The sequence below is a fragment of the Tripterygium wilfordii genome, chromosome 19, assembly GCF_013401445.1.
Source record: "Tripterygium wilfordii isolate XIE 37 chromosome 19, ASM1340144v1, whole genome shotgun sequence".
NCBI lineage: Eukaryota > Viridiplantae > Streptophyta > Magnoliopsida > Celastrales > Celastraceae > Tripterygium > Tripterygium wilfordii.
In genome coordinates, this window is record NC_052250.1 from 12,940,866 (window position 1) to 12,964,137 (window position 23,272).

The window sequence follows — 23,272 nt, forward strand, 5'->3', positions numbered from 1 at the left end:
TTAGGATACCTTTATCGTCTTCATTGTTCTGGTTAACTAAGAACTAAAAAAAACAGCATTCTTGATGCTTCTATCTCCTCTAATCACGAGTTACTTGATCTTATTCGGGGATTTCTAATTTCCAAGTGTAGGCTCATGCCTGGTGAATCAACACTTGATCTAAGCTATGACTTCACCCTCAAGTGTGGATTCTATTCCATTATAATCATTATTTTCTTCCAAGGGTATCAATTCTTCGCTTAACCAACTACTTTAACAAAAGAAACTTCAAAATTCACAGTACATATACCAAGTAATCATACTCAAGTGCTAGAGAGCCAGCTACAAGAGCGAACAAACATACTGAAAAAACTTTGAGAAAGAACATATTTGAGAGGATAAGCTGTATAAGTATATATACAAGAGAAGTAGATATTAATTTTAACTAATTACATAATTAGCATGCACATACAATGTACCGGTGGTCTAGAACCATCATGGCAGAGGTAACTGCAAAATTCCCGAATTACTAGACATTCACTTAGTCACAACCATCTGAAAAACATACATTGAAAGATCAGAATATAAGCAGGTTTACTAAAAACATAAACCACTGCACGCATAGAGGGTCCTCTATATTTATGAATTTCATATCAGCATGCACGCATAGAGGGTCCCTCGAGAAAGGATCTTAATTTTAAACTGAAGTATTCGGTATACATAACAAGATATCGATGAAAAGAAAATGGAATAACACATAACAAGCTCTAAAGAATAACACTGATACCACCACCACAACTCCATTAGTAATATATTGACTACGAAAAATTAATCTGCTAGAATTTAGGTGCAGTGGCCAAATACCATCTTTAGATAATGCCTACAACCTAGAGTGCAATCTATTAGAAAAAAGCACCAATACAACATTTATATATAAAAAAAGCCCCAATAATAAGATCAAATAATACTCACAGAAATCATTTGTTCTGAATAGGTGTGACAGTTCTCTGGACAGTGGAAACACCATCCACAAATTTTGTCCGGAAAAGAACATTGGCATTATTGAACATGCCTTCCTTCAGTGAAACAACAATAAACTGCAAGACAGAAGTCAATAATCAAAAGTAAAAAAATTTTAATGTAAGAACTCAATAATTGTGTAAATTTCATTCTTTCTCAGTTAAATGGATGCATTTAAGTAATAGCTCACATCCCCTCTGCACAAATGAATGAAACATAATCTACGGTAGATTCTGAAACTTGCACTATCTCATCAAACTGGCTGAGCCATGGGTCAGGAATAATCTGAGCCCACCATTGTTTAAGTTGCTAGATTTACTAACTGATAAATTCCATACATGTAGAACGTCCTCGTCTGTCTCAGAAAGTACGTTTATGTCATGCCTTTTGCAAAACTAATACATTTCTACAACATCACAAAATGCTGCTATGTGATTAGAGAATTCAACAAGGAAAACAAAATTTGGTACCTTCCATTATTTTTCTTTTATCAAAATAAAGAAATCAAAGATTTATTGTCATTTTAGCAATAAACTGTTCAAACCTGAGACTGTGGAAAGTGAGCCTTAATCATCTTCCCTATGTTTTGTGTGTGGCTTAAATCAAGGGCAGCATCAACCTGTCAACAACCTCAAGTTATACGATTTGGAAAAAAATAGAAAAGTAAGTTTAATACAATATAAGAACCCTGGCATAGAAGACAATGTTTAGCTGCATCTGTGAGCACTGAACAGTGAGCTGTACTATGTGGATAGTCAAAAGCATCAAAAAACCATGAATCTTAACATGCAAATTCCATGATACATTTTCACCCAACAAAAAACAATAAAGGTATTGCATCTATCTCTGTGTGTGTGTGTGTGTGAATGACAGAGAGAAGATAAAAATCAACACCGTCATCATCATCATTAAAGCCAAATGAATTCATCCAAAAAATTAGCTTTTCATAAGAAAAATTAGTTGGACTGCCTAGGGAAATGAATAATGCAATTGTATTGGCAGATTCTTTGATCACATGAACACTTACCTTTAGAGTGGATGAAGACATTATTGCTATGGATATTGGATAGTTCTTTGCAATCAGACAACATTTACTTAATTTTTGACAGCACATCAAGAAAACCTAAAACCTAATCATAGCATTGTTGTTGTTCATGATTCTATTACAGCCTCATAACTTTAGACCAATTGTAACACACTTATGAACTCAAAGCTTCTTGATTCCAAACATTCATTAGTCATTACACATGATATGAAATCCAAAAATACCCTTGTTAATATCGCCATTCATTACAGAAATCCCATCCCAAGGAAACAACAAAAGGCAGGCATTTGATGAACTCTGAAGGTCTACAGAAGCGAAGGAATCAAATGCAGTATCACCTCATTGAAAATTATCAAAAAGTGGCATGCACATTAAGTCTTTGAAGAAAGCATGCAGAATATGAAAGATCGTGCTTGAAACAAATATTACTCGCTAATGACACCATGTCAGCAAACTCCCCATTGAAGCAAGGGTATAACAAGGAACAGTTTGATTTCAATGAATGTCAGATTTTTCAGATCATTTCCATGAAGGAGTGAACAAAGAATAAGAGAGTTCCAAGTAAGGCTGTACCTCATCCAGAATATAAAGTGGAGCTGGTTTGAAAAGTAGCAATGCTAATATTAAAGAAAGAGCAAGAAGAGATCTTTGGCCGCCACTGAGTTCTGACAAGGACTGTTTCCAAACACCTCCAAATGCAACACGAACTTCCAGGCCATCCAGAAAACTGCATCCTTCAGGAGGTTCTAGCTTTGCCATTGTGCCTGGCAACAAGGTAGAAAAGATGGATCCAAAGTCACTGCAGAAAAACCAAATGAAGAGTAAAAGTAGTCAACTCCGGTGAAATCAACTTAGAAATTACTTGTACCATGGAGTTTCATTTTAATGCAGACAAAAAATATGCATTTGTACTGTCAACAGAGAAAACAAACTTACGTGTTGACCTTAACCCAAGTAACCTTCAGCGTTTCCTTCTTTTTCTCATCTAGCTCATCAATTACCTTCTTTATCTTGGACTTGTCATTCTGAAAAACAAAAGCTAAACATAAGAAAAAGAAACTGAAATAAAACATGGACAGCGATTCAGAATAGCTAACCTCAATAATATTTTTCTTTGACATCAGATCATTGTATTCATCTTCTGCTTTCTCAAACATAGCCATAACTTTCTTGTTCACCCTTTTCTCAAGACTGCACAGAAAAGACACAAATAAGCATAATTGTAAGAGAGAGAGCACATAATACTAATTTTACGGTCTTAGAAAACAGAAAAACAAACCAACAAGAAGAGGGAGAGAGTGAGTGAGGGAGAATTTTTAAGTCACCCTGATTGTTCTGCTTGCAGTTTTTCAAGTTCTTCCCTTGCTTTACAAGGATCGCGGGAGATAAAATCATAATCTGTCCCACTCCTTCCAAATAGTTGCTTCTGAGATGCAATCCATGTATGCTTCTCGAGCAATTTTTCTACCTTCATAGAGCAATCTTTCTGCTCAACCTCCATTCGTTTCACCTAAAACACAAATTCAAATTGAATATAAGTAATGCCAACTTTTATAGGAAATGGACAATTGGTACTGGTTACATTACCTCATTCTCCATCCGCTTTCTCTCGAGTTTAGTCTCCGTGACCCTGTGTTGCAGTTTTTGCTGCTCCTTGATGATGCAACTGATTTGGGAATCACATTCTTTTATCTTCAAACGAATCGCATTCAGCTCAGACTGAGCTTGTTCATGATTACCTTTTGTTGACGAAACCTGTAACAGGAACATATATTTCAATAGTCTACCCAGTACAAAGCTATGCTAAACAGAGAATCGATGCTTTTACCTTCACTTCCTGTTCTTTTACTTCTGATGTGAGATTGGCAATTTGTGTTCTCAAAGAAGCCAATTGACTCTCCAACGATGCATTTTCCCGTGTGAGAGCTTCGCATTCCATGATAAGCCTCTCTCTTTCATTTTCATGTCCCTAAGCAAGCAAACATGAGATAATAGAGAGTAATGAGGATTTAGGCACTTGATCACCTTGTCAGTTAAAATCATGAGATTTGACAGGCACAACAACAAAAAGGAAATAGAAGACAAAGAAAATAGAAACTCAGAAACTGTCTAATCTCATATTAAATTATTAACAGTTTATAATATATATCAAGCTAAACTAACAGCAACTTCTACGGAAATGCTACACGCATGTCTCAGTAGAATCTTTGAAAATGGATACCAAGGACATTTTAAAATACTACGAAACAAAATGAATAATAAATGCGTCAACATCTGGAATAAAACGAAATATGTGCCCTCAACAAGTCAATGTTGTCTGTATTACAACTGGTACTTTTACAGAGGGATTACAAGATACATTATGGGATCTTAGAGTAAACTGCAGCAGCAGCAGTATCAACTTACCTTGAGATCTTTTGAAGCCGACTGCATTTGAGATTTGATGACCTTAATCTTCTTTTCCAAGTCTTTCAGCCGGCCCTCTCGATTATTATCATGCTCTTTGATTGATTTCTCCAGCAATGACACAATACTAACACACTTTTCATACAACACTTGCTTTTCTTTGGCTGCTGATTTTGCTGCTTCAAGATCTTTCTCAATTGATTTTACCATTTCACCAAGCTGAAATTACAACCCACAAAATGAGGGGAAATTATAAGAGAGACAACATATAACATTGAAAGCAGTGACAGAGATTTGAGTACATGCTAGTTTCATGAGATAGTAGTGCTGCAAACCTTATGATGCTCATTTTGCTCTGCCCTGCTCTGAAATAATGAAAGGTCATACATTTTAAGCTCTAAATCTGCTTTAAGATCCATGAACTTTTTCTGAAGAGGAAGAAGCTCCTCAATCTGCAATCTCAAGAGAGAGGGTAAAATAAGCCTCGGAAAGAGCAAAAGACTCTTCAGGCTGCAAAAATTTTGCTCCAGGAAAATTGAAGCCCGCCAAAATATGGGCATCAAACATCTATAATTAAAAAGAGCGCAATAAATGTGGTACTAGAAGTAAATTATTGAAGTGAAATAATGCAAATGGAGCGTGCTCTGTGCATCCACTGTTGCATAATGTCTCCCATCTTCGTGATAACTAAATTACGAGAATCTACCCTCCCTAAAAGTTAATGTGGCAACATCAAAGAGGCTTTACATAAATTGTAATTACACTAACTGGACTTTTACTTCAAAAATAGAACCAGAACATTTCGCACCCAAAGCCGAGTATTAGACTCCAAACAGAAATAATAAATTCCAAACAGACAGATTTAATTTCAGCTGACAACACCAAAAGGACAAAGATAGAGGACGAAAAAGATGGGGATTGAGTTATGCTGCAAGTGAAACATGCTATTTCGTGTGTTGGCTTAAGATGGGGATAATGTTAACCATTATTCTTTCTTTAGGGGATTTTTTTTCTGCTCCTTGCAGTACAATAGTTTCATTTATCAATGAAAAGAATCTGCTTACATGCAAGAATCCACTTTGTGTTGAATGTCAACAGCGTGTTGAATGAATCCTATGCTTCCTTACAGTTAACAGAGAGTGAAAATAAACATATAGCATGCAACCCTTTACAGAAACAATTTCCTTTTTTTAACATGAAGGGAAAATAGCTTATCCTTAGAGTGGAAATACCTTTGCTTCAATTTCACTTAACCTCTTTTGATGAATAGCAAGCTTTGATTCAGATTCTGCCAAAACATGAAGTTGCCTTAAAAGTTCACCACCACCCCTGCCAAAGAAACGGGGCTATCACATATAGTATAAGCAAAGAATGGCCAACTATAGATGCAGGAATACAAAATATTTCAACATTAACTGCCAACAAGAGAAGTAATTACTTGCGGCTTCCTCCAGTCAAAAGACCACTTGGTTGAAAAATATCACCTTCTAGAGTCACACTCGGTGTACGAACTTCCCTATTAAAAGCAACCTACGGACAGAACATGCAGTTATGCACAACTCAGTTAAAGAAAATAAGTCTTTAACTGAAAGAAATGGCATGTTGCATGTTTGAAGGAAAACATGCAAAATAATAGGCTACAAATACCAACAAAAGTTTTAGTTTACAAATTGTTACAATCAAATAATAAAAATTGTCAGCACACTGATAATAGATCCACAGATAGCACTATGAAAACATATTTGGCAATCTTTGAGTTGACATTCATAACTCAATGGAAGAGACCTTACATACCAAAAAAAAGCACCCTACATATCAATACTAGAACATGAAAGAGCAGAAATCTGAATAGTTTAGAGTTATATTTAAATATTGTTCAATAAATCGCCACTATGTTATTGTACTGTAAATCAAGCTACAAAACAGAAAAATGATACACTCACCAGAAAGAAGGAAAGAAAGAAAGAAGAAATGGCAGCATCATGAACATTGGGCCATTGGCACACGCTATAGCCAAAAGGGTATCAAGAATGAAATGAACCACACTAGGGCAACAGCCTAGATGAATGACAAAGATGAGAAATACCTCCTTGGCAGCATCAATCGTTTTGCAAACAAATGTTGAACCGAATACATATTCCATAGCTCTCTGCAGTATAAATATACTTTTAAAAGAAGGTAGTAGGCAGATAAAACTTAAACTGATTTAAAAAGAAGTCACCACAACCTTCCAGCACGTACAAAACTTATACTTCAAAGACTACTTTGTAGACATTGCAATATAATGCGAATTTTTTTGCGTTCTTTTCCATAATTACCAAAGAAATTTGAAACCATTAAACCCTATTGAATAAAATTATCAAAGCATACCTTCAATTCTTCATCATAACCGACCAAAGAAAGCGCCAATTCCGCATTTTCCCTGCCAACCTGCCAACACCATAAAACTTCACTAGGTTAAAAGAAGCTAACTCACTAAATAGATTATATTACAAATGAGTGTTGACACATTAACTGACCAATTTAGCAGCAGCCTGTTGCACCCTAGGAGGAGCAGTATGGGATTGAATTTTGTTCAAAGGTATAATTGTTACTCTTCTTCGAAGATCACCATTTTGAAGCAGCTGTTTTCCAGTGTTTTCAGTGTCAACTACAACATTAAATAACTTTCCCCCAGCAGTGACCTGCAGATTAACACAATTTACTAATTTAGATCAACATATTTGAGTCGGAAATCATTTCATATTTGCTATTCACCAAAGCAGAGGGATGACATCATGCATTGCTAACCTCTAAGGCAGTCATTGTGGAGCTATCCTTTACTTTGATAAGTTGTGCAACAACGCCTTTCACTTTTGACCTGTCAAAATTTTTCACAGGATCCCGGTATGTGAACTGAACATTAGCTAATTGTGCTGATAGATCTCTTATTTCATCTTTCAACTTTTGCACAAGCTCCAATTCAGATGCACGATCCTAGAATAAAATGTTTCAGTTTAAAATTAGATGTATAGACCAAACCACAACTCATATACTGTCGAAGTGGAGAAAAACATTGGGTTGAGAGCCTGAATACCTTCTGTAAATCTTCCATCTGGCCTTCTTTATAAGGAAGTGATTCCATAACCTTTTTAACAGTTTCAACATCTTTTCTTCTAGCATTTAGTTCATTTTCTACAGAAACAGCTTCTTCTCGCTTATTCATCAACTGCTGTGTTTTTTCCTTCAGCTCTTTCTCACAGTGACTAATTTTTGTCTTCAACTGTTTCAATTCAGTTTCAACACTCCCAACAGCAACCTTAGAATCACCTAGTTGGTCTTCAAGGCATTTTTCCTCATTTCCACTGCTCTTGCCAGCTAGCACACCCTACCAATGGTGATTACAGCACGTTGCCCAATTCAATGATTGGTTTCCAAATGAAAAGGTCAAAATTGCATGGCAATGGCTCTCAGAAAAACCACTTACCTGGTAGTCCTTTTCATAGTCTTCTAAACTCTTAGAAAGCTCCTCAAAATTCTTCTTTAAATCAGCTGCTCCTTCTTCAGACTTTCTGACAGCAGAAGCCCTCTCTTCTACTGACTGCTTTAATTCTTCAAGATTACAAACAACCTGGTAAAATCAATGTGAAATTTCACTTTATTGCTTGAGTGGCCAATGCAACAGAATAGAGCTCAAAACAACTTTTTCTGCAGATACTAAAAGAGTAATGGGAAATAAAATAAATGGTTTACAACCATAAGATACTCAACTTTTGAGCATTATCTTCTTCGCTTTTGAGAGTGTCTTCCTTACTTCTCAGTATAGATGCTTCCCGCACTAACTCTTGAGAAAGCATGTCTACTTTCTCTGAAAAAATTTTAACTTCACCACCCATACTGGCTTCCTTTTCAGCAGCTAATTGAGATACTTGCATCTCCATTTCCTGAATTTTGCCCAAAATCATTTCTGTGTTGCCATCAATTTCAGTTATCTTTGCTTTTACTTTTTCGACTTCACCGACTGCACTGTCTTTGATTTTCTCAGCTTGAATATACTCATAAGCAATGCAAAATCTTTTAAGTCTATCTAATTCAGCAGCACCATTGGCCCATTGCATGTACTGCATCCGTTCTTTCCTCAATTTCTCCAAAGCAGGAAGTATTTCCTGGTCCAGAAGCTTATTGATCTCATCAACCTTACTCTGCTTCTTCTCAAGTGTTTTCAGAGCAGCTTCCTTCTTTGTCTCATACATTCTTGTCCCCGCAGCCTCTTCAAGCATAGAGAGGATTTCAGGAGGTTTCATGTTTAAAACCTTGGTGATCCGGCCTTGCATGATTAGAAAATGTGGATTATTAACATTAAGCTGTACTGAATGAAAAAGGTTCTGGACTTGACTGGGTTGGGCTAGCTTTCCATTGATCAGATATTTGTTTCTTCCTCCAACTACGATCTGAAAAGCAAGCAAATGTATCTTCAGCATACATCAACAGGTTTGTGTTACAGTGCATATATAACCAAATTTGAACAAGCATGGCAATAGTTATATAAATTGTGTCATTAACAGCTCTAATTTTCATACAATAACGCAAGGCTAGTAAAGGGAAGTTGCCAAACACAAATAAATCATCATTCTCTCGACTCTGGCATGGTATTCCTTGCAGAGTAACTGCTTTATTCTCCAAACTACAAAAGTTTGTACACTATGGTTATAATTTTCCATATTATCAAAAATAAATAAAAAAATATTCACAAAAACCTGACACCCTGCATAACAATGGGAAAGCGGTCCGCTAGAGAAATGAAGAAGACTGGAAAAAAATGATAAATAAAAAAAGAAAAATTAAGTCATAAATTTTGGGTGTGGAAAAATCACCGACCTGCCTTGTTACCGTGATCTCTGGATGACCCTCATACCCAAGGGGACTCCGGCTCTTATTTGAGTTATCAAATACAATTGACACTGTTGCCTTAGTAATCCCTGCTTGCCCTTGCTTGTACACGAGCTCTTGGAGATTTGAAGCACGAACTTGCTGCAAATTTGTTATACCCAAAACGAAGCAAATCGAATCTAGAATATTAGATTTTCCTGAGCCGTTCAGCCCCGTGATCGCATTGAAATAGGGGTCAAAACCTTGAACCACCGTCCTTGTGGCATATGATTTGAACCCTTCCAAGCATATCTCCTTTACATACATCGTTTCCAAACAATCTAGAGACAAACCAAACTAAGGAAAGTAAATACGAAGCCAAAACCCTATATAGCGACAAAATACCATCAACTCGCAGATCTGACGAACTGAAACCCTAGAATAGTCGAGCAATGCTCAAAGAGTCAAAAAAAATGCAGAGAATTCAATAACCTGAGTTTGAAGGCTTAGATAAAGAAATTGAAACGATGAAATCACAGTGTAAGAAGTTCAGAACAGACAGATGCAGCGAAGTGAGGAATTGTAGGATACGTCGAGAAAGCGGAGAGCACAATTAGGTTTCCGAGTTTGAAACCCTAGCACACTGTGCGCTGAACCCGGGTAGAAGATGATGGGAGGAGAATTTGGAGGGATTCGACGATGAAAATTTGAAAAAGCGAAAAGCTTCGCTAGTAGAGAATAGAGAAAGAAGCGGGAAATTGCTCTAGTGATTTCGAATTTTTTGTGTTTGGTCGATCGGGTTTGGGGAATTTCTGTAATTTCATTTTTTTTTTGCCCAACAATAGAAGGGCTTGGGTCCCATAAAGTAAGGCCGTAACATCATTCACAGTGAGTTTTTATCGGGGAATAGATTACATTTTGAGTATATCAATAATATTTTGTTGTCTCTTTTTTAATGACTCAAGTAAGAGGGCACGATATTTTGATTGTCCACCTGTTGACTTTATTTGGGGCCACCTCAACTCACACTCACAATTACACAAAAATCAAAATTAAGTCTTGCCTCAATTACACCAAAAATCAAATTAATAAATTTACACCATTGTATTAATACATATTGTTGGTTTAACCACATCACCAAAATACCCAAATACATCAGTAAACCACATATCCCATTGTATTTTGTTGGTCCCAACAAAACCACATCATTGTGGTTGCTCTAACTATGGGTGGCAAAAAATCAGTGTTGGGTCAGACAATGGTACATATTTTTGAAATATTTACACTCCGGATCATATCCATATTGGATTTTTATGACATATTTAATTGATCAAATCCGGATTGGTTTAAATAGACAAGTAAATCGGACAATAACATAATTCGAGTTAGGTCGAGACAAGATTTTTGTGTTTTGACTCATACCCGGTTTTAAATTAAACAAAAATTTTGTGTTTTGACACAAATTTTGGACCTGTAACTTATGTCGAAACTTTATTTAATCTTGATCGGACAAATTTAATCATCCTAACGAAGTTTTATAACCACTAATCGTAACTCACAAGCTTAATAGGCGTTTGACTTAAACATTAAAAGCCCAAAAAAATGTTTGACTTGAACTTTAAAGGCCTGGTAGATGAGTTTTCACAAAAAGCCAAAGCTCAGCTGAATAACTGATAGAGTTCGACCGGCCATCGCACAAGACTGAAATTATTGAACGGTGCAATTGTACTAATGTATCATGCTATCATTTGTGAGTCGAGCTCATCAAAGGGAACATAACTTCTTCCTATAATTCGAAACAATGAATTGACATTTTTCTCTTCTCAAACCACTTGACAATAGTTTGGTTGATTATTTATCTGATGCACGAGTTTTGGTAGTTCAAACCAACCAATAGAGATATTTCCGTGTGGAATCATAGTTCCATGGACTTGTCCCACTTCTAAGTCCCTTATCGATAGGCTTTGACCTAGTCTTATCTGTCGTCAGCGTAGTGCGAATTATTATAGCGTTATGCGATTTATGCCCATTTAACTGTTCGAAGAACAAGGTGATTATTCGATTACCAAAAAAAACCCTTTTGTTTTTTCCTTAATAAACTTTTTTTTTGGTAATTAGATTTGTTCCTAACATATGATATACATGATTTATATTTATATATAATCTATATAATTTTTTCTTTGCTAATATATGTGATATATCTACGCACTTGTCATTACTTGTGAATAACTTTCCAATATTTTTCTTTTGGTTTACCAAAAAAAAAAAAATTGTTATAATTGTTTTTCAAAAGTAAAAAAATTGTCAAATAACTAAATCATTTATAAAGTAAACTTGAGAACAACGAGTAATTCGGATGATACTCATTTATGTGATATCTCATAAAGGTATTGAGTTTGAGCCTCTTTATCCTTTCTCCTGTATTAAAAAATATATATATAAAGGAAACTCATATAGAAATCATCTATTAAAAGAAATAAACAGGTAACGTACAGGAAAATCCGGTAACAAATTTGACGCTTATGATATTTTACTCTTTTTTTTATTATATTATTATTTACTTCTAAAAAGTTACGAAAAAATGAAGCAAAATCAATTTTATTTTATTTTTTCCAAGATTCGAGGCGCTGGGTACTCCGTACTCTTGGTCTAAAACGTTAAAACCCGAAAGCCTTCAAACGAGGGAAGGGTATAAAGCAGTTGTCTTAACTGGCTACAGCTCTGCTCACATCTCGGTCATTCTGAGGCGAACAGACTAAGTTAGATCGACGGAATCGACGCAAATCGAAAGCAATTGCAGTTCTCCGTGGAAGTTTTTCGCCGCGGTGATTCTCTCTATTACTTCCGTTTGTTCTCTGCTGCTATTTTCGTATGTCTGATCCAATGCTGCTTTTTGGTTTGTGATGGCTGGGTTATTTTGGTTGCGAGAAAATGTAGGAATTTAATGCGAAAGTCACGTTTTCAATATGAGATTTGTCGTTTCTTTGGGCCTGAAATGATTGAAACTTTCACTCAATTCAGCTGGAATAAACTGTTTGGTTCAGTTGCCTTGAGCTTTATGATTTTTTTCCCCTTCTGTTAAGGAGGGACTTGAAGGAATAACTACTTTTTTTTATTGATATTAGCAAAGAAGCGATGAGTGTCCGGTAATTGTGCATTTTAGTAGGATGTATGGCGGTCACAGTTCTCTGTCTTTGTTGCTTTCCTGTGTCGAGCAACATATAATAATTTTACTCAAATGAATTTGATTGAATTGAACTCAAAATTATCGTTTCACTTTTTGGGATTGAGTGGATAAAGTCATTTTGACGAATCAATCAGATGGAGTTTCTTAATTCTGATGTAATATAGCTAGATAAGCTAATGAAATCGGAAAGAAGATAAACACTTTGGTTTGTTCTAGATTGGCCATAAAACGAATTATCTATTCTACACAGCGCAAATTTGGGGTTTATGGATAATTAGTCAATCTTGCATTTGAGGTTGGTGTCTTTTGACAGATATTCTATGGCAATTTGAAAAGTGGTGTTTTTTTTTTTTTTTTTTCATTTGTGGCTGCCTGGCTGGTGTAAATTGATTAGGATTATGTTGTCTGCTTCAAGTGAAATTGTTCATTTGTACTGTGGTGGCAAACTTGAAACGCGATAATATTTTACTTTTTGAGGTTCAAACATGATGAATATAAAACATTTGATGACTAGTGATAATGATTGAATTTCAATATTTGAGAAATTTAACATGTCAATGCGCCAACATCAGTCTAGTTGTATGTATTGATCACTCCTTTGTTAAGCAAGCTAATTCAGTCTAACAGAAGTAGATCATTTTGGTGCTTATGTTTAAACACCTGTATAATCAGTTGAGCTCTCTGAGAAAGGTAGACCTGTTAAACAATTGGCAAGCCGCTCTGCTTTTTTTTCTACTTCTGCTATGCAGTCCCATCTCATTTATATTGAACGGTAGCTATTTCTTGATGTTCGGTGTTTTCTTGGGAGTGAAATGAAGTTTTCAGGAAGTTTCTATGTCAGCTATATAAGTCTTTTAAACTTCTGGACAAGTTATGCTGCATAGTGATGATCTCTCGGAGTTTTTTTTTTTTTTCCTTTGGATTGAAGACAAATTTTATAACTTTTCTTCTCGAGATATAGAATTTTGTATGATCATAATCTGTAGATAATTTAACAAGGGTCTTCTGAATCCATTTCAGATGTCTAATGATGTGGAGAATCCTAAACTTAGTGAGACCAATAAAGGTCCAGAACTGTCTTCTTCTTTGAATGATAATCAAGCAGCCTGGTATAATCCCTTGCTCCAGCGAGCCGAAGTCTATGGCGTTGCTGCTGGATACTGCATTTCAGCATCTTTGCTCTCCATAATTAACAAATGGGCTGTGATGAAATTTCCTTATCCTGGGGCCTTAACTGCATTACAGTATCTCACAAGTGCAGCAGGTGTTCTCATTTTTGGGCGGTTAAAGTTCATAGAGCATGACCGGCTTGACCTTCTGACAATGTGGCGGTTTGTACCAGCGGCAGTTATATTCTACCTTTCTCTCTTTACCAACAGCGAGCTTCTGCTTCATGCCAATGTTGATACCTTCATTGTCTTTCGTTCAGCTGTCCCAATCTTTGTTGCAATTGGGGAATCCCTCTTCTTGCACCAGCCTTGGCCATTGATGAAAACATGGATATCTCTTGCTACCATATTTGGGGGAAGTGTGCTCTACGTCTTAACAGACTACCAGTTCACATTTATGGCTTATAGTTGGGCCTTGGCTTATCTTGTGAGCATGTCAATTGATTTCGTTTACATTAAGCACGTGGTTATGACCATTGGTTTGAACACATGGGGTCTTGTGCTTTATAACAATCTTGAGGCCCTCCTCCTGTTTCCTCTGGAATTGCTTATTATGGGGGAATTCAATAAGATAAAGCATGATATTGCAGATGAGTCAGATTGGTATTCTTTTCAGGTCATTTTGCCTGTAGCCTTATCTTGTATATTTGGTTTAGCAATCTCTTTCTTCGGGTTCTCATGCCGGAGGGCAATTTCTGCGACAGGATTTACTGTGCTTGGTATAGTGAACAAGCTACTTACAGTTGTGATAAACCTGGTTATTTGGGACAAACATTCCACGCTTGTGGGGACAGTTGGCCTTCTCATTTGCATGTTTGGTGGGATTCTGTATCAGCAATCTACAAGCAACAAGCCTAAAGCTGTGAAATAAGCAAAAACACACGAGACTGAAGAAGAACAACATAAGCTGCTTGAACTTCAAAGCGACCTAAACAGCCACAACAACAACAATAAAGAGGAAGTCGGCGAATCGAATGAAGAAAAGTGAGAACTCTATTCTGAAGAAGAATTGTCTTCTGGTGATATGTCAAATTGGATTGGTTGGGGGGCTGTTTTTTGATTGGTATGTGGGGAATCTTCCATGGAATGGCCTTTACAGCCTCTTACTGTAGTTAAAAGCCTGAATTAGGACTGAACCACAGAAAATGGATCAAATTGAGAAAACCCTTTTTAGTTTTTTGCCTCCACTCCTCCGTATATCCATCTGATTTCACAGATCTAACTGTTGAGCTGTTTGGTTCACTGGAAAATTAGATCATCTTCTTTTCTTTGTTGTGTTGAAAATTGTCTGTAGGAATGCAATTCAATGTATTGATATGGATGCAATGTAGCAATTTATATGTAAAATTGCTTTCTTTTGGATAAGGCTGGCCCGACCATCTTACGTGTATTCACTTCTTCTTTCTTTCCTTTGTGGTTTTTTATGGTTTGGAATAATCAATGAATATGCAATCATGGCTACATGATCTGTAATATCTGGCTAGAAGACAATTTGTTGCCAGTTTTTTTTTTTTTTTTTCCATTTATTCAAGATCATCCAACTGAAAATTCAATAAGAATACTACAGCTTCTGCTAACTCTACCAAACTTACAAGGTAGATTCATCTAATGCAGAACATTAAGTTCAGAAATTGAAAACACTGTGCAATTAAGGAACATCTCTTCTTCTGCCTTTTCTTGGACGACTTCAAAGCTTCATCCCTTCTGTAAGACTCCAGAACATCTTCCTTGTAAAGGAGATCTCTCGTGTCTGCTATATCATCCGTCCCAAAGAACACATCTCCCACATCATGATCCCTGTAAGACTTGCTGGATTTTCGAAAATCACTCATATCTTCGAACACAACAGTCGAAGAAGAAACCTCTGTGTACAAGCTGCCGTCACCACCGCCTCCGCCAGCCGCAGCCTCGTCGCAAGTTACTCCTCTACCCATGATTGCAATTATTGGTTTAAGAGAGAGAGTCAAAAGTACACAACTATATATATAATGGAAGGATGCAGAATAAATTAGTTAAGGGATTATAAACTCTTACAAAGGATTGGGATTAGGACTTTAATGATAATATGAGGTTGTTGCACTGGTAGGTTAGTTCCGCAATTAATTTTAATTTTCTTTTAGCTTATCTTGTGAAATCTTGTATGTCCACTCATTGGACAAGTGGGATCCACTATTGACATTGTGGCATGTAGTCTACTTCTACAATAATTCCGAGAAACTCCCACATAAAATGGGTTCAATAAGACAACAGCACTTTACATTTTACACGTCTACGTGTCTGGACCCTAACTTCTATTGCAATTTTGCATAATGCAAAACTAATTCATAGGAGCAAATGAGCCATTGGTTGAGTGGCAATGACTTTGTATGTCCCTGACTGAGGTCATGGGTTCTAGTCTCACCTCCTCCGAATATTTACAAGGAGGTGTGTGGGCTTCGTCTGCCCCTACGTGGGCTTGATAGTCGGCCCCTGCGTGGGCTTGATTTGTGCCTCCTGCGTGGGGCCTGTTGACACCTGTACTTTCATAGGCTTGATCTGGTGGTGTGTCGTATATTGTGTTTATACTTGTACTCAAAAAAAAAAAAAAAAAACTAATTCATAGGAAGATCCATTACTTTTTTTTAATAAACGGGATGAAGTGGGCTCAAAGTTGCTACTCGTGAAAGTTCAAATTATCCTAAAAATTATAATTCAAATAAAATATGCATATTTAATTTGTTGTAATAAAGCATAAAATCAGTACATATCAATGAGAAGCCCATAGTTCAGCTAATGCTCAAGGACGAGGCCTGTCTATAAATCAAAGTAAAAATCAGGGACCCCAAAACAGTCCAGCGAAAAACTATATGTAAACGGAGTATTAATAAATAAATAAAAACAAAATGTGCTAAAATAAGTTTTGTACAAAACTGATCTATGGGAAACATGAGAACATATCATAAATAATACTTGTGTATGACAGTATGAGCGGTGGTTCACAAAGCCTGCATCTCCAGAGTGGTGCCATGTTCAGCGGACGGAGCAGAACCCTGGTTTTCAGACGAAGAGTTCATTTCTTGAATGGGTGGAGGATTGACAATGGTCATTGGCATGGCAAAATTATCTGATAGACGCCCCTTCATTTCCCTGTGCTCCTGGCACAGAGCACACCAGTGCATGCAGCAGTGCACCATGCATGGATCACATGGTGAATTCTGCAGTGATTAAGGTATTCATCAGTAAGTAATATGACAAACTAATGGTCTGGCAACCTCCTTTTGGGAGACAGAAGTAGTACGGCATTAAAATGTATAAGCATTGATACAATACTTATTTGAAGCGTCTACACTATATGTATGACAAAATTGTTCCAGGCATGTGCATCAATGTCAAACAAACTAAGTAATGACTAACGATCAATCCCAGAGGCCGAACTCCAAATACTAACGATTGCAGTAGACTGACTATGTCTGATTATAATGTAATCTCCTGATTCCCTGTTTTCACATTGGATTCAGACAAGTCTATTCAATAACGACGAGAATCTAAAAGAGAAATATTCAATCTTTTCTTTTCTCTATTTTGATCCTTGGGCTGAGGTAACAGGTATTACTTCATTCATTAAAGATTACATGTTTCTAAAATAAATCAAGGAATCTATGATAGAGATACTATGTTTTCGAAAAGGAAAATGGATCTGTCCCATAGTTTGTACTTTATAGAGAAGGGTTATTACCTTGAGATGATATTTCCTTTGTAAGGATTGCCTAAAAAGACCAGTGTATATGCCACACATCCACCAAGCAAATAACAAGCCCTCACAAAAGAGAAACGAAGTCCTTGGGTCAATACCATGGAAGACTGCTGTTGCTACGGCCAGAGCAATGCCACCTTCAACGCAAACAGCATGGCAAATGCATGGTGTAGTCCATGGGGTGTCTTCTCTTAAGTTTTCAATATTACGCCCAAATAGAACACAAGGGCAAAATAAACCCTTCCAGCCTGTAAAGGAATAAAACAGAAATTGTAGATTAATCAAGTCTTGTTCAGTGATAATGAGCAAAATGGTTGAAAACAAAGAAATTGGAAGCAAAGTTAGTATCAAGTATCAGAAAATAAAAAAGTAAGAAAATTTTCATCAACTAGCTGATAAGTAATGACAACAAAAGGAAACAGCAATTGGGCATATGTCAATATGAAAAAAAAGAATTGTTGATGTAATACCAAAGAGAGATATCATCAGCTCATAAAAGGCATAGCACTATCCTAATAATGAATTCCATGTCACCAAGTCCAAAGCATGCAGGAGAATGAACATGACAAATATTACAGAAGAACCATGATAAATATTTAGCTTCAGGGTGATTATTTTATGTTTCTTTCAATATTATATTAGAACCTTGATAAATATTTCTAAATGCCAAGTCTCTAAACATGTCAAACCCATCTAATAATACAATATTTCTAAAAGTTGCACTCCTTTTAGTAGAACCTTAATTATTCTTATGTAAAACGTAAGGACTTTCCCTTTTGTTTCAAGAAATCTTCTCTTTTTACCTGGAAAAAGGGTAAAGCAAAACAGACTTGACCATGATGACAACAGAAAAGTTGTGGCAAGGTGGAGATATAGGATTCATAACACTTTGAACAAGTTATCCATGCTCTTAACATGGAACAATGTCAGCACTTGGAAGAACAACAACAACAACTAGTGTTCAGCAAAGTCAAAAGAGACAAAGAGAGCGTCTATCAGCCAAACTTCCCTTTTCAAAGAAGAATAATTGTTAGTATTCTTTGGCACAAGATCACTTGATGAGCCATTTCATTCACCTTCTCAATACCTCCCTACACTGCAGTTGGTAGGTGCACAAAAGTTTGATTAAATAAGAAGAGATAGAAGCCCCAAATAACACATCAAATTTGTTTACAAGAACTCACCTCCTAGTACAAGACTTAATTTCTTATTTGAAAATCACTGCAGCAACGAAATTAAAAAAAAAAGGAGGAGAGTAATTCCTCTTCCTGGAGTTGCAAAGCTCGTTGCTAACCTTATTTCAAAAGGTCAAATATTTCATGTATGCGAAAGCAAACAAACAACATATACAACAGCTAATAAAAAACATAAATTGGCTAAGGATTTTGAGGATATGTGGACATCAGCTTACAGCTCTCAGTGTCTTCAGCGCAGCCGAAAATTCCAGTTGTCCAAGGCTCATTTGCAGGCGGCTCAAAGTTTTCCGGCAAAGCCTGTCCACATTCATTGCACTTCCGAACAGCCAACTGCACAATTTTGGCCAATTTTAGGATTAGATCGCAACAGCCAACTCGATCTACGATAAAGTTCAGGAATTTGTCCCAAATTTTTTTAAAAAGAAAAATACAAATCCGTCACTTTACATCAACGTGAAATTGAAAGAATAAGTTGTTAAATCAGAGACAACGAGAACGAGATGGAGACTTGAGGAACCTCGATGGGCTGATTGAGCTCTCCTGGACGAATGTCCTCCAACGGCGCAACTTGATCCTTCGTCAGCTTAACATACCGAGAATTCACGCCTCCCTCCGCCATCTGATCCGCAGAACAACCCTACGTTTGATCACCAAGAAACAGCAAGGAAATTATCAAAATTCACGCCACATTCGTTGGTGTAACTCACAGAAAATGTGTGAAGTGTTGAGGAGTAAACTTGAAGGAAAGAACTTCGGAATTGAAAAATCACGACTAAACCTGCTAGACTGCAGAGAATGAGAATCCGAGTATTACGTAGGATCTGATTTTGCAGACGCGTCGGAGATTTCAAGATCGCTGTAGACTCAAATTATTTTGTCTTCACGGTTTCCTCCAACACACGAGCCAAAGTCCGGACCTATTGTTCTACTACGTCGTTTTAGTTTTATTGCTGGGTTCGTTATCGGGCTAATTTTGATTATTAGTCGCAAATGGGCCTAGTCAAATGGGCTGCTTCGGAAAAATTATCCAGAAATATTCCCATTTCCCAGTCTCTTCTATCCCTTGATCTGAAATCTGAACATGGGCCTGTCCCTCCAGCCCACTTATATTGGTTTCATACCCCCTTTTTTTGCCTTTATAAAGGGCCAATTTTTATACCAACCAGCCCATGAAGAGACCAAACCACCGATATTGCATAGAGTAATAGTATACTTACAAAATCGATTAGGCTCAGTATCTGCAATTTCATGATATTGTTGTAATGAATCCACATATACTGGAACTCGATCTAAACCTTTCTGGGGGTACACGGTCATCACAAGCTTAAAGCTTTGGTTTCACAAGCCATTGCTGAAGCTACAAGCTTTATGGGAGGTACCCTCACATGGAGTGAATGTCCCTCCAGTGACGAACACATACTTTCCTACCACACAACCTCCTCTCCTGCCTAACCCACCTCTGCATAATCCTATTTTGCCCAACCCTTCTACTTTTTCTACCTTGCCAACCGATGTGGGACATGCAGCTAATAAAAATATTTTTCTATTAATAATTACCAAGGCTTTGATTTAAGATTCGGACCGAAATATCCTCAGCTCTGTTTAGGGCAACCTATCCGCACACAGACTTCAGAACTTCCAAACAAATCCAAAGTACATCTCGTCGCCGAAACCCCTTCGGGGTTGGCTTCCCGGTCCTTTCCTCCCCGACTTCTAGCTTCCTTACTCCCTTTTTATTTATTTATAGAAGACATAACCGCACGAAACCCTACTCACAGCAGACGATCCCATTCGCAAGGATTGGAGGATTTGTGAGATCTCTCCATTTTCAGCCACGGATGCGCAGCGAGTTTTGCTAGACGAACTCATGGGATCAGGTAAACTTCCTGACTCTTTGATTTCAATCCTATTTGTGATTTTGTTATGGTGAATTTTATTTTGCTTAATTTGATGCCTGTAATGGAATAAACCATCCTTGTTTTTCAGAATTTGCTTATTTTCTCAGAATCATCTTCGTTTATGTTATCCTGATGTTTGCATTCGAGGTGTATAATTTATTCAATGTCAGTTCACTGAATATTTTTTCACTCACTAGTGAATATTTAGCTCGCAACTTGACGGAGGAAGAGAGAAAGGGGTACAAGGAACTCACGTAGGAAGAAAGGGAGGTTTGTCGATTCTATATGGTTCGGCTTTGTCCTCATGACCTCTTTGTGAACACTTGGAGTGATCTCGGTGCGTTGCAATGTCTGCACTCTTTCACTGATGTTTTGTTGCTAAGGGGACAATAAAAGAAAACAAAAATAAAGGGAAACAATTGAAAGTGGAACCTTGTATATTTGAAAATTTAGTATTTTGAGGCATTGAATTGTACCATATGAAAATCTTAGGACTACCAATTTCCCTTATCTTATGTGAGTGGGTGGTGTGTTTTGTTCTTCCAGGTCCATGCCCAAGAATTCATGATCAGAAATTGAAAGAAAGGTGCGATTGAATAAGCTCAGCAACTGTATATCTATGCTGTTTTTTTTTTTTAACATCACGTTATCTAAATTTGGTTGTTATCCTAGAATATGTTGTGGATTTTGTGTGATGCATAAATTTTACGAATTCTTTATTGCATCTTGCAGTGAGTTCTTCATATGTCCGTAGAAATATAGTTATTGTGCATATGTGTGGGCGTACATGGATGATATTGGGTAGTTGTTCTTTTCTATTACAATTTTATGATCCTTACTAATTGGCTGTATGATGAAATTTTGACTTCAGTTTTGAGAAGTCTCCAAGGCATGATGCTTATGTCCCCAAGTTTGAAGCTGAACTTGCTCAGTTTTGTGAGAAATTGGTAAGTCGTGTGGTGGTTGGATGTTGTATGTTGTGTACAGTATGTCATTTTCACATTCTCTTTATGAACTTCCTGGTCCTATGAAGGTGATGGACTTGGATAGAAGAGTTAGATGTGGACATGAACGCCTTGGTCAAGAGGTTGCTCCATTGCCATCTGAAAAATCTGAACAGCTATCTGTGTTGGAAGAGAAAATAAGGAACCTGCTGCCGCTGGAGCAAGTTGAGGCACCTGGTGTAGCTGGAAAGGTTGATGAAGCTGAAGCACTTATGAGAAAGGTGATGGCATTGTAATTTTTTTTTTCTTTTCTATTGTACCTTTTTCCCTTCCCCGTTTCTCTCAAGTTGCCGCGCACAACAGTGATGAAATGCTATTTTGTGGGGAACTTGAATTTGTCCAACAGTTATTGGGCAGTGGGCACCATTTGAATGATAATTGGAAAGCCTAGTGTATTTCAAATTCCTATCAATCTTCCGTTCAATCTTGTAAACAAAAATATCTTGCATGATTTTGTCTTGTTTTCCTTTTTGGATACTGTTGAGGACTTGAATTTTGGTAGTAGTGATTTTTCTAATTAGTTTGTCATTTCTTGCCTAGTTTGAGCTCCCTATGGCCTCAACTTGTTTGAATTGAGTGATTGACAGAACATGTTCCTTTCTTTTTCTCCCTTCTTGATATTCTTTCTATCATAACAATTATTTCTTGCTTTCAAATCAGCCTATAATTCGGGTTTACTTCTTTCTTTTCAGTCCCAAGGCTGCGCTTATTAGAAGTATCGTGACAGAGATTCGAGCGAGCTTTGCGACACTTCCTCAAGCAATTTTGGTAATGTTCTCACTTTTAAAATTGAATCATTACTGAGCATGATTAATGAAGATGTTCGCATCATAGGACTTTGGGGGATGGGACGTATAGGTAAGGAAACACTGGCTAAAGCTTTCTTCAACCATAATTATCCAAAATTTGAAGAGGACATTGCGTTCGTGAAGATATCAGTGAAAAATATGAGAAGCATGTACTAAATTAGTGACGAGATAAACATGTTACTAGTTGCTTTTGTTTGAAAGCATATGAGCCAAAAAGATAAAACTTTCATTGTAATCCAATATTGGAACCTCATAGATTCTATCAACTACATTCTTTAGCACTTGTTTGTCCCTACTTATTATGATGACAATACTTCCTGGACCAAGACAATCGTGCTGTCCAATATGTTGAAGTCATCTACATCATCCAAAACAATAAGAACCTTCGCCTCTCCCTTATAAACAGAATTCCCAGATTAGAAGTGACTAGATTTAAGTTTTCGTCTCTTAGAATTCCAATAACAAGTTTCATTTAGTAACGCTTCTCACATGTTTCTCTGATATCTTCAAGGATACAATGCCCTTCAAATTATGGACAATTATGGTTAAAGAAAGCTTTAGCAAGTGTTGTCTTACCTATACCTTCCATCCCCCAAAGTCCTATGATGCGAACATCTTCATTAATCATACTCAGTAATGATTCAATTTTCTTAAAGTGAGAATTCATTCCAACAAGATTACCAAGATGCTGTGGATGTTTCAAGAACTGTTTATTTCTCTATGGAATGAAATTAACAATGAGCTCCAAATGTGCGTTAATGTTTCTGCCAACACACCATATATCATATACTTCATTATCTATACACTATTTTGTGAATTGGCTCTTTGAAAATTACAGTTAGATCCCTCTTATAGTTTGTACCATATTAGCTTGCATAATCCTCGGAACTCATTGTAGCGAGTTTATTTAAGGCTAGCTAGCCTCTTAAATAAAATCATACGAAAGATCTTATTCCATTTTGGTGAAGTTCTCTGCTC

At 36.8% G+C, this 23,272-nt stretch overlaps 5 protein-coding genes across 10 annotated transcripts; 2 read left to right on the top strand and 3 right to left on the bottom strand.

The window, feature by feature from the left end:
- Positions 1-266: 266 nt before the first annotated feature.
- On the bottom strand, positions 267-10,153 carry LOC119984989 (structural maintenance of chromosomes protein 2-1-like). 2 transcript variants are annotated; one of them, XR_005465026.1, is made up of 21 exons: positions 9,308-10,153; positions 8,200-8,880; positions 7,917-8,060; positions 7,527-7,817; positions 7,241-7,426; positions 6,970-7,134; positions 6,821-6,880; positions 6,537-6,599; positions 5,889-5,980; positions 5,683-5,779; positions 4,786-4,902; positions 4,451-4,669; positions 3,873-4,013; positions 3,632-3,799; positions 3,370-3,554; positions 3,142-3,235; positions 2,981-3,069; positions 2,618-2,843; positions 1,544-1,618; positions 952-1,354; positions 267-534 (listed from the first exon to the last, which is right to left on the bottom strand). XR_005465026.1 is itself a non-coding variant. In XM_038829135.1 (21 exons), exons 1-20 carry the CDS (start codon positions 9,623-9,625, stop codon positions 957-959), a joined length of 3,531 nt encoding a protein of 1,176 aa, XP_038685063.1. In that variant the 5' UTR covers positions 9,626-10,153; the 3' UTR covers positions 267-534; positions 952-956. The 2 variants fall into 2 exon arrangements, 1 of the variants encoding a protein (XP_038685063.1); XM_038829135.1 differs by having other exon boundaries at positions 952-1,076.
- A 1,786-nt stretch (positions 10,154-11,939) lies between these two features.
- LOC119985225 (GDP-mannose transporter GONST3-like) lies at positions 11,940-15,044 on the top strand. Its single transcript, XM_038829454.1, has 2 exons — positions 11,940-12,123; positions 13,506-15,044. The coding sequence occupies exon 2, from the start codon at positions 13,506-13,508 to the stop codon at positions 14,523-14,525; it is 1,020 nt and encodes a 339-aa protein (XP_038685382.1). The 5' UTR covers positions 11,940-12,123; the 3' UTR covers positions 14,526-15,044.
- A 73-nt stretch (positions 15,045-15,117) lies between these two features.
- LOC119985226 lies at positions 15,118-15,753 on the bottom strand. Its single transcript, XM_038829455.1, has one exon. It carries the CDS (start codon positions 15,586-15,588, stop codon positions 15,256-15,258), a length of 333 nt encoding a protein of 110 aa, XP_038685383.1. The 5' UTR covers positions 15,589-15,753; the 3' UTR covers positions 15,118-15,255.
- A 602-nt stretch (positions 15,754-16,355) lies between these two features.
- Positions 16,356-19,519, bottom strand: LOC119985061 (cell number regulator 6). 2 transcript variants are annotated; one of them, XM_038829221.1, is made up of 5 exons: positions 19,362-19,519; positions 19,101-19,220; positions 18,799-18,913; positions 17,370-17,635; positions 16,356-16,848 (listed from the first exon to the last, which is right to left on the bottom strand). In XM_038829221.1, the coding sequence occupies exons 2-5, from the start codon at positions 19,200-19,202 to the stop codon at positions 16,630-16,632; spliced, it is 702 nt and encodes a 233-aa protein (XP_038685149.1). In that variant the 5' UTR covers positions 19,203-19,220; positions 19,362-19,519; the 3' UTR covers positions 16,356-16,629. The 2 variants fall into 2 exon arrangements, with proteins under 2 accessions (XP_038685149.1, XP_038685150.1); XM_038829222.1 differs by having other exon boundaries at positions 19,398-19,510.
- A 641-nt stretch (positions 19,520-20,160) lies between these two features.
- Positions 20,161-23,251, top strand: LOC119986317 (luc7-like protein 3). 4 transcript variants are annotated; one of them, XR_005465226.1, is made up of 7 exons: positions 20,161-20,460; positions 20,679-20,818; positions 21,028-21,067; positions 21,353-21,428; positions 21,515-21,706; positions 22,178-22,261; positions 22,924-23,251. XR_005465226.1 is itself a non-coding variant. In XM_038830900.1 (6 exons), exons 2-6 carry the CDS (start codon positions 20,767-20,769, stop codon positions 22,196-22,198), a joined length of 381 nt encoding a protein of 126 aa, XP_038686828.1. In that variant the 5' UTR covers positions 20,162-20,460; positions 20,679-20,766; the 3' UTR covers positions 22,199-23,251. The 4 variants fall into 4 exon arrangements, 1 of the variants encoding a protein (XP_038686828.1); XR_005465227.1 differs by having other exon boundaries at positions 22,178-22,258; positions 22,933-23,251; XR_005465225.1 differs by having other exon boundaries at positions 22,178-22,253; positions 22,320-23,251.
- Positions 23,252-23,272: the final 21 nt, after the last annotated feature.